Here is a 10,410-nt window from a genome sequence, read left to right on the forward strand (position 1 = left end):
ACTCAGCAGTGGCCACAGGACTGGAAAAGGTCAGTTTTCATTCCAATTCCAAAGAAAGGCAACGCCAAAGAATGCTCAAACTACTGCACACTTGAGCTTCCCTGGCGGCTCAGACGGTAAAGTGTCTGCCTACATTATGGGAGACCTGGGTTCAATCCCTGGGTCAGGAAGATCTCCTGAAGAAGGAAATGGCAACCCACTCCAGTATTCTTGCCTGGAAAATCCCATGGATGGAGGAACCTGGTCAGCTACAGTTCACGGGGTCGCAAAGAGACGGACATGACTGAGCAACTTCACTTCACTTCACCACATACTTGCAGTCATCTCACACGCTAGTAAAGTCATCCTCAAAATTCTCCAAGCCAGGCTTCAGCAATACATGAACCGTGAACTTCCAGATGTTCAAGCTGGTTTTAGAAAAGGCAGAGGAATCAGAGATCAAATTGTCAACATTCTCTGGATCATCAAAAAAGCAAGAGAGTTCCAGAAAAACATCTATTTCTGCTTTATTGACTATGCCAAAGCCTTTGACTGTGTGGATCACAATAAACTGTGGGAAATTCTGAAAGAGATGGGAATTCCAGATCACCTGATGGGTCTCTTGAGAAACCTGTATGCAGGTCAGGAAGCAACAGTTAGAACTGGACACGGAACAACAGACTGGTTCCAAATAGGAAAAGGAGTATGTCAAGGCTGTATATTATCACCGTGTTTATATAACTTATATGCAGAGTACATCATGAGAAACGCCGGGCTGGAGGAAGCACAAGCTGGAATCGAGATTGCAGGGAGAAATATCAATAACCTCAGATATGCAGATGACACCACCCTTATGGCAGAAAGTGAAGAACTAAAGAGCCTGTTGATGAAAGTTAAAGAGGAGAGTGAAAAGGTTGGCTTAAAGCTCAACATTCAGAAAACTAAGATCATGGCATCTGGTCCCATCACTTCATGGCAAATAGATGGGGAAACAGTGGAAACAGCGTCAGACTTTATTTTTGGGGGGCTCCAAAATCACTGCATATGGTGATTGCAGCCATGAAACTAAAAGACACTTACTCCTTGGAAGGAAAGTTATGACCAACCTAGACAGTATATTGAAAAGCAGAGAAATTACTTTGCCAACAAAGGTCCATCTAGTCAAGGCTATGGTTTTTCCAGTGGCCATGTATGGATGTGAGACTTGGACTGTGATGAAAGCTGAGTGCCCTAGAATTGATGCTTTTGAACTGTGGTGTTGGAGAAGACTCTTGAGAGTCCCTTGGACTGCAAGGAGATCCAACCAGTCCATCCTAAAGGAGATCAGTCCTGGGTGTCCATTGGAAGGACTGATGCTAAAGCTGAAACTCCAATACTTTGGCCAACTCATGCAAAGAGTTGACTCATTGGAAAAGACCCTGATGCTGGGAGGGATTGGGGGCAGGAGGAGAAGGGGACAACAGAGGATGAGATGGCTGGATGGTATCACGGACTCGATAGACATGAGTTTGAGTGAACTCCGGGAGTTGGTGATGGACAGGGAGGCCTGGCGTGCTGTGATTCATGGAATCTCAAAGAGTCGGACACGACTGAGTGACTGAACTAAACTGATGGACACCTTATCCCTGACAAAGGTGGCAAGAATATTCAATGGAGAAATGACAATCTCTTTACCAAGTGGTGCTGGGAAAACTGGTCAACCACTTGTAAAAGAATGAAACTAGAACACTTTCTAACACCATACACAAAAATAAACTCAAAATGGATTAAAGATCTAAACGTAAGACCAGAAACTATAACAGTCCTAGAGGAGAACATAGGCAAAACATAAATCACAGCAAGATCCTCTATGACCCACCTCCCAGAGAAATGGAAATAAAAGCAAAAATAAAGATATGGGACCTAATTAACCTTAAAAGCTTTTGCACACCTAAGGAAACTATAAGCAAGGTGAAAAGACAGCTTTCAGAATGGGAGAAAATAATAGCAAATGAAGCAACTGACAAAGAATTAAACTCAAAAATACACAAGCAATTCCTGAAGCTCAATTCTAGGAAAATAAACGACCCAATCAAGAAATGGGCCAAAGAATTAAACAGACATTTCTCCAAAGAAGACATACAGATGGCTAACAAACACATGAAACATGCTCAACATCACTCATTAAGAGAAATGCAAATCAAAACCAAAATGAGGTACCATCTCACACCAGTCAGAATTGCTGCTATTCAAAAGTCTCCAAACAACAAATGCTGGAGAGGGTGTGGAGAAAAGGGAACCCTCTTACACTGTTGGTGGGAGTGCAAACTAGTACAGCCACTATGGAGAACAGTATGGAGATTCCTTAAAAAACTGGAAATAGAACAGCCATGCTGCTGCTGCTGCTAAGTCACTTCAGTCGTGTCCAACTCTGTGTGACCCCATAGACAGAAGCCCACCAGGCTCCCCCGTCCCTGGGATTCTCCAGGCAAGAACACTGGAGTGGGTTGCCATTTCCTTCTCCAATGTGTGAAAGTGAAAAGTGAAAGTGAAGTCGCTCAGTCATGTCCGACCCCCAGCGACCCCACGGACTGCAGCCTACCAGGCTCCTCCATCCATGGGATTTTCTAGGCAAGAGTACTGGAGTGGCTTGCCATTGCCTTCTCCAAGAACTGCCATACGACACAGCAATCCCACTGCTGGGCATACACACCAAGGAAACCAGAATTAAAAGAGACACGTGTACCCCAATGTTCACCGCAGCACTGTTTATAATAGTGAGGACATGGAATCAACCTAGATGTCCATCTGCAGACGAATGGATAAGAAAGCTGTGGTACATAGGCACAATGGAATATTGCTCAGCCATTAAAAAGAATACATCTGAATCAGTTCTAATGAGGTGGGTGAAACTGGATCCTATTCTACAGAGTGAAGTAAGCCAGAAAGAAAAACACAATACAGTACACTAACGCATATATATATGGAATTTAGAAAGATGGGGTCGCAAAGAGTCGGACCCGACTGAGCACAGCACGGACACAGAAGGATGACCCCGTATGCGAGGCGGCGGAAGAGACGCAGGCGTGTGGAACAGTCTCTGGACTCTGTGGGAGAGGGGAGGGCGGGATGGTCTGGGAGAACGGCACTGAAGCATGTATGTTATCACATGTGAAATGGATCGCCAGTCCAGGTTCGACGCAGGAGACAGGGTGCTCAGGGCTGATGCACTGGGATGACCCTGAGGCAAGGGACGGGGAGAGGGGCTCGGGATGGGGAGCACATGTACACCCATGGCTGATTCATGTCATGTATGGCAAAAACCATTGTAAAGTGATTAGCCTCCAATTAAAAGGAATAAAGGAAAAGAGTGACCCTCACTCGCCACAACTAGGGAAAGCCCGTGAACAGAAACAAAGGCCCCGCTCATCCAAAAAGTAAATAAATGAAATCAACAGAAGAGACATCCCAGAATGTCTGGGACTGTTGGCATGACTTCATTTCCTGACCTGGTTGATGGTTACATCCGCATGTCCTTTAAAACTTCATATTTTAGTAAATATGCAAATATATGTAATAAAATAGTCCTTATATAAATACATGACATACATTACATATATACTATTTATGTACATGTCATTGTCACATAAAACTATTTAAAATGTTTCAAAGTACAAATATGTGAAAAATAATCAATGTCAAAGTGGAAAAGGAAGAAAATTTGTTCAAATCACACTTCACCTCTAACAGGATTTTTACGTAACCCAGACCACACAGGCCTAACACAAACCGACCTAAACAAGATGGAGATGCTTTGGTTGCAGCAAAGATGGTCAGCTCTCTACCAAAATCCATTCTTACCCTCCACGGTGTGAACTGGGCTTCCCCGGTAGCTCAGCAGTAAAGAATCCACCTGCAATGAAGGAGACCCTGGTTCAATCTCTGGGTCAGGAAGATCCCCTGGAGAAGGGATATACTACCCAGTACAGTATTCTTGGGCTTCCCTAGTGTCTCAGACATTAAAGAATCTGCCTGCAATGCAGGAGACCTGGGTTCAATCCCTGGGTTGGGAAGATCCCCTGGAAGAGGGCATGGCAACACACTCCAATATTAAACAAGATGGAGATGCTTTTGTTATGGCAAAGATGGTCAGCTCTCTACCAAAATACATTCTTTCCCTCCACACTCCACAGCCAGAGACGTTTCCCAGCTTCTAACCTCACCTCTGTAATCAGAGAAACCAGTGAGACCTTTGGTGGCCTCCCGGCTGGTACAGCCAGCACGACAGTGAAGCTGAGGAAGTGGCTCCAGACAACACTACAAGAAACAGAGGAAGCAACCAGCGAGCCCTGCCCAGATTTCTGAATCCCAGAATTTTGACAAGTGATCCTTAGGGTTCTAGGCTATTGTGTTTTGGAGTTTTTAGAACACAGCAATAGATGACTGAAACATATAGCAAAAGTGAAAATGTTAGTATCTCAGTGATGTCCAACTCTTTGCGACCCCATGGACTATAGCCGGCCAGGCTCCTCTGTCCATGGAATTCTCCAGGCAAGAATACTGGAGTGGGTAGCCATTCCCTTGTTCAGGGTATCTTCCCGATCCAGCGATCAAACCCAGGTCTCCTGCATTGCAGGCAGATTCTTTACCATCTGAGCCACAAGACATCTTTTATCAGTGCACAATGTCCTTTTTTTCTCTTTCACATTTTGGAGCTTCAATTCTACTTTATTCCTTCATTTTTATACTTTCATTGCATTTCATCATTGGTGTGATTCTCCTAAATAACACACACCTGGACTTTAAGTTTGACTCCAAATGCCAAATTCTACCTTTTAAGGAAAGTCAGCATGCTCACTGATTGGACTTTACTTCTTCTCTCTTCTATTTATATTTTACTTTATCATTTTTCCTTTTCCCACAGAATAAGTGTCACTGCCATAAAAAAATCCTCTGTGCTGCACCTATTCCTTACCTCAGACTCCAAACCGCTGACAGCTAATACTTTTTACTCTCTCCATTCCTTTTTTTCCAGATTGTCATATAGTTGGAATCACACAATATGTAGCCTTTTCAGATGGACTTCTTTCACTTTGTGATATGTAATTGCATTTCCTCCATGGATAGTTCATTTCCATTTAGTGTTGAATGAGATAATCACAATGGTGTGATCACTCACCTAGAGCCAGACATCCTGGAATGTGAAGTCAAATGGGCCTTAGGAATCATCACTATGAACAAAGCTAGTGGAGGTGATGGAATTCCAGTTGAGCTATTTCAAATCCTGAAAGATGATGCTGTGAAAGTGCTGCACTCAATACGCCAGCAAATTTGGAAAACTCAGCAGTGGCTACAGGACTGGAAAAGGTCAGTTTTCATTCCAATCCCAAAGAAAGGCAGTGCAAAAGAATGTTCAAACTACCGCACGGTTTCACTCATCTTACACGATAGTAAAGTAATGCTCAAAATTCTCCAAGCCAGGCTTCAGCAATACGTGAACCGTGAACTTCCAGATGTTCAAGCTGGTTTTAGAAAAGGCAGAGGAACCAGAGATCAAATGGCCAACACCTGCTGGATCATGCAAAAAGCAAGAGAGTTCCAGAAAAACATCTATTTCTGCTTTATTGACTATGCCAAAGCCTTTGACTGTGTGGATCACAAGAAACTGTGGAACATTCTGAAAGAGATGGGAATCCCAGATCACCTGACCTGCCTCTTGAGAAACCTGTATGCAGGTCAGGAAGCAACAGTTAGAACTGGACATGGAACAACAGACTGGTTCCAAATAGGAAAAGGAGTATGACAAGGCTGTATATTGCCACCCTGTTTATTTAACTTACATGCAGAGTACATCATGAGAAATGCTGTGCTAGAAGCACAGGCTGGAATCAAGATTGCTGGGAGAAATATCAATAACCTCAGATATGCAGATGACACCACCCTTATGGCAGAAAGTGAAGAAGAACTAAAGAGACTCTTGATGAAAGTGAAAAAGGAGAGTGAAAAAGGCTTACAGCTCAACATTCAGAAAACTAAGTTCACGGCATCTGGTCCCATCACTTCATGGGAAATAGATGAGGAAACAGTGGAAACAGCGTCAGACTTTTTTTTCTGGGTTCCAAAATCACTGCAGATGGTGATTGAAATTAAAAGTCGCTTACTCCTTGGAAGGAAAGCATATTAAAAAGCAGAGACATGACTTTGCCAACAAAGGTCCGTCTAGTCAAGGCTATGGTTTTTCCAGTGGTCATGTATGGATGTGAGAGTTGGACTGTGAAGAAAGCTGAGTGCCCTAGAATTGATGCTTTTGAACTGTGGTGTTGGAGAAGACTCTTGAGAGTCCCTTGGACTGCAAGGAGATCCAACCAGTCCATTCTAAAGGAGATCAGTCCTGGGTGTTCATTGGAAGGACTGATGCTAAAGTTGAAGCTCCAATACTTTGGCCACCTCATGCGACGAGTTGACTCATTGGAAAAGACTGATGCTGGGAGGGATTGGGGGCAGGAGGAGAAGGGGATGACAGAGAATGAGATGGCTGGATGGCATCACCGACTCAACAGACATGAGTTTGAGTGAACTCTGGGAGTTGGTGATGGACAGGGAGGCCTGGCATGCTGTGATTCATGGGGTTGCAAAGAGTCGGGCACGACTGAGCGACTGAACTGAACTGATGCTGGGAAAGATTGAGGGCAGGAGGAGAAAGGGACGACAGAGGACGAGATGGTTCAGCGACTCAATGGACATGGGTTTGGGTGAACTCCAGGAGTTGGTGATGGACAGAGGGAGGCCTGGCGAGCTGCGGTTCATGGGGTCGCAAAGAGTCGGACACGACTGACCGACTGAACTGATATGCCATTCTCTGGATATACCGCACTTTTCCATCCACCTTTTGAAGGTTATCTTGGTCGCTTTCAAATTTTAGCAATTATGAATAAAAGGGGATTCCTGGTGGCTCAGACAGCAAAGAATCGGCCTGCAATGCAGGAGACCGGCTTTCAACCCCTGGGTCAGAATACCCTGGAGAAGGGACTGGCAACCCACTCCAGTATTCTTTCCTGGAGAATCCCATGAACAGAGGAGCCTGGCGGGCTACAGTCCAAGGCGGGGGTCACAAAGAGTTGGACACGACTTAGGGACTAAACAATAACAACCACACACACACAAAAAAAAAATCCTTCAGGAGACACACTTTGGACCCAGGCCCAAAGCCAGCGTAGCAGCCAGATGGAGGTTTGCGGATTAAAACGGAGCGACACAAGAGGGAGTGCTGCCTGCCCCTGCGTGGGCTGCTGAGGCGAGCGCAGCACGAGGACAACGGTGGGGAGACGACGACAGCGCACGTGAACACTGCGTGGGTTAGCAGCGGCGCCGGGCACGGGGTGACGGGGGAGGGAGAGAAGGGAGCTCGGGCGTGCGCGTCTGCGCGTGCGTGCGTCACCGAAGGACGCAGCCCCGAGGCGAAGCGGGAGAGCGAGCCTGGGCGTGCGCGCGTGCGGCCGCGGTGAGGCGGATTGCGTCGCCCTCTACTGACGTGCGCGAGCCCGCAGCGAGTTCCACCAGCGGCGTGACCGTAAAGAGGCCCGGCGGTGTCGTGAAAGGGGCCGCAACACGCAGGGCGCGGGTTGACGGCTGAGCCTCCATTTTGTCCTCCGCTTCTCTGCTCGTAAGTCGCTCGTCTTCCGTTGCTTCTGTGAGGCGAAAAGTTTAAAAGGGGTGAAAGTTTTAAAGAATATTCTGGAAGTGTGTTGGTAAGCCCCGCGGGTCTCCATTTTCTCTCTGCAGCCGCCTCGCATCCTGTGGTTCGGGAAAAGCGGGGAAGATGCGGCCCTTGGACATCGTGGAGCTGGCGGAGCCGGAGGAGGTGGAGGTGCTGGAGCCCGAGGAGGACTTCGAGCAGTTCCTGCTGCCGGTCATCAACGAGATGCGCGAGGACATCGCGGCGCTCTCCCGCGAGCACGGGCGGGCCTACCTGCGGAACCGGAGCAAGCTGTGGGAGATGGACAATATGCTCATCCAGATAAAGACGCAGGTGGAGGCCTCGGAGGAGAGCGCGCTCAACCATCTGCAGAATCCGGACGACGGAGTCGAGGGCCGGGGGACCAGACGGTGCGAGAAGGCGGAGGAGAAGGCCAAGGAGATAGCGAAGATGGCAGAGATGCTGGTGGAGCTGGTGCGGCGGATAGAGAAGAGCGAGTCGTCCTGAAGGAGGGCCGGCGGTAAGGCGGGGCGGGGGACGGCACGGGGGGCCCCGCGGTTGCCCGACGCTTGCTTTGGCCTCGGGGACGTTTGTTTACAGGGGATGCCCGGCGGGTGGGAGTTGGCAGAAGAGAATAGAATCCTACTCAAGTTTTTACGTTAGGAGGTGTTAGGGCGCACCGTTTGTTTACTTTTAAACTGGCAATTAGGGGGAAAGCCGGTTGGTTGGTTTTGATTTAGTAAGTGGTTGAGAGCTAAAATCCCGGTCATTAGGATAACTACTAGGGTAATAAAAATCACAGTATAGGCCATTAAGCAGAGGGGGAGAGAAATAACAGAATTAGCAGAGAGAAGGCCATTGTTGGACGGTCCCAGATTTTGCTGGAAGGAATCAAATGGCCTCCAGAAGAGATGGTTTCCTGCGAGGCTGAATTCGTAATATTGGGTTGTTTTTTTCCCACCCCGGATTAACCTGTTAATGATGCGTTTCTCCGACTTTCACTTTAGGTTTACAGCCAATGAATTCTGGTCAACTGATGGAGATTGGCTGACACCCTGGAGAAGCTGAAACCAGAGAGCCTTTTGTTTTCTCTTTTCTCTTTCTTTCTCCCCACACCCCGCCCCCCCTTTCTGTCTACACTCTGTTCTCACTTACACTACGTTTCTGCTATGGTCTGTGGTTAATGACCTCAATTTCAGTTTTGACTGTTAAATGTTTTTGTTTGGGGAGGTAACTTTTATTTGGAAAATAAATTGCACTCACAAGAGTTAGGGCCTAGATTGTAAGCTCTTGCAGCAGCCACATTTGTTACTGGGCTTTCGTTGTTCCTGAGTTTTGAGGTGCTTTGCTCTTTCTTGTGTGACCTGATAGCTCCCTGGAATTTTGGGTCTGTGTGTGACAGATGAGACTCAGAGTTGGGGTTCTCCGGCTCTGAAAGTCCTGAAGGAACTACGTTATTTCTGGAAGATGACTCCATGCAGCGATCGCTAAAGAAGCTGAAGAAGGGACCAGACTTCAACTGGGAATGTGACTGGAGCTGATCTGGCTGGGACTGATGAGCCAGAAGAAGGGCTGGAGGATGATACTATGTTTGGGGACTTTGATTTCTGTGTGAGACCAAAGGAGGAGAAATGTATTTTGTTCAAAGTTTTATGCGGCACACTGTCTGATGTAACCTGTCTGGTCAGCTCATTTGGAAAAGGTAACTCAGCTTTATGTGACACGGAACCTAGAATAGGACACAAGCTAGGTCTCCGTATTCTATGTAATGGTTGTGATACCCTGATATATTTCAGGGGGTTCTGGACATGAAAGCGATATTTGCAAAGGCCCTTAAGGGTCTGGGGAAGAAAAGCAAGGGCTGTTTTGGACCCTAAACTGGACAGGGACTAGGTATCTTCAAGATTTGTAAATTGTCTAGCTGTAAGTTCATTTCAGTAGCAAACCTGACAAGCATTTGAGGTCAAAACCCTACCGTGTGTTTAAAAAAAATTTACCATGTTAATAAAAGTATTCATTTGCTTGGAAAGACAAAAGACCCGAAAGATTATTGACTAAGAAATTGTGTTTCTTTAAGAATGAAATGTAACGTTATTATTGCTTACGGTTTCTGAGGCTCTCAGTAAGCCTGGCTCATAGGGAAGGTTCGGCGCTGCATGTGACTGAGAAAAGAGTGCACTTGTCACTAGGGGGTGGAGGGGTTGGTTTTAGGACCCCCACCTTCCCACAGGTCCACATCCAGGGCCACTCAAGGTCCATGTTAGATGACAGCAAGTCAGCGCTCCAACCCTCAGTATCCACGATCCTGCATCCTGCAGAACTTAGCTGCACTCCAGTCTTCACCTTAAAGTCTCATTCCTGGGGAATCCAGTTGATGGCAAGTATGAAACAATAGTAAACCAAGTGTCACAGCCAGATACGGTGCCTTAGAGCACTGAAGGAAAGAAGGTGAGGAAAGCACTTCAGAGCAAGTAACTGGTGAACTTGGCCTTGAAGGATGGGTGCAGCTTCCGAGGAGGAGAGAAAGAGAACATCCCATACACAGAGAATAGCATGAGAAAACCAGAGTTCTAGGAGTGGGGAAGCGTGGCATGACGAATAAAGAACCAGGAAAGAGTCACCAAAACAGCTGCATTTGGTACATTTGCCAAATCTAGGACATTAATGCTGTACAGTGCTACTAACTAACTAGACTACACTTTATTCTAATTTGACTGGTTTCTAACACTTTTTCTGTCAGGGTATCGCATTTGGTG

The 10,410-nt window shown here is 46.6% G+C and overlaps 2 protein-coding genes across 3 annotated transcripts in view; one reads left to right on the plus strand and one right to left on the minus strand.

The window, feature by feature from the left end:
* The window catches only part of LOC148777944 (epididymis-specific alpha-mannosidase-like), a 71,243-nt gene extending 63,644 nt beyond the window's left edge, over positions 1-7,599 (minus strand). Inside the window, exons 1-2 of the mRNA XM_088836135.1 lie at positions 7,397-7,599; positions 7,148-7,305 (exon numbers count right to left, since the gene is read on the minus strand). Of these exons, the coding sequence (XP_088692261.1) occupies positions 7,148-7,305; positions 7,397-7,599 (361 nt within the window). The remainder of the gene's footprint in view (positions 1-7,147; positions 7,306-7,396) is intronic.
* LOC148777946 (MORF4 family-associated protein 1) lies at positions 7,488-9,690 on the plus strand. 2 transcript variants are annotated; one of them, XM_088836549.1, is made up of 3 exons: positions 7,488-7,621; positions 7,741-8,174; positions 8,662-9,690. In XM_088836549.1, the coding sequence occupies exon 2, from the start codon at positions 7,778-7,780 to the stop codon at positions 8,159-8,161; it is 384 nt and encodes a 127-aa protein (XP_088692675.1). In that variant the 5' UTR covers positions 7,488-7,621; positions 7,741-7,777; the 3' UTR covers positions 8,162-8,174; positions 8,662-9,690. The 2 variants fall into 2 exon arrangements, with proteins under 2 accessions (XP_088692675.1, XP_088692674.1); XM_088836548.1 differs by lacking the exon at positions 7,488-7,621 and having other exon boundaries at positions 7,628-8,174.
* The last annotated feature ends 720 nt before the right edge of the window (positions 9,691-10,410 follow it).

The sequence above is a fragment of the Moschus berezovskii genome, chromosome 5 (genome assembly GCF_049115385.1).
Source record: "Moschus berezovskii isolate FMDL1 chromosome 5, NW_MosBer_1.0, whole genome shotgun sequence".
Classification (NCBI taxonomy): Eukaryota; Metazoa; Chordata; class Mammalia; order Artiodactyla; family Moschidae; genus Moschus; species Moschus berezovskii.

Excerpts from the sequence above, each read along its gene's own strand:
- LOC148777946 (XM_088836549.1), top strand. The coding sequence starts at position 7,778 with ATGCGGCCCTTGGACATCGTGGAGCTGGCGGAGCCGGAGGAGGTGGAG.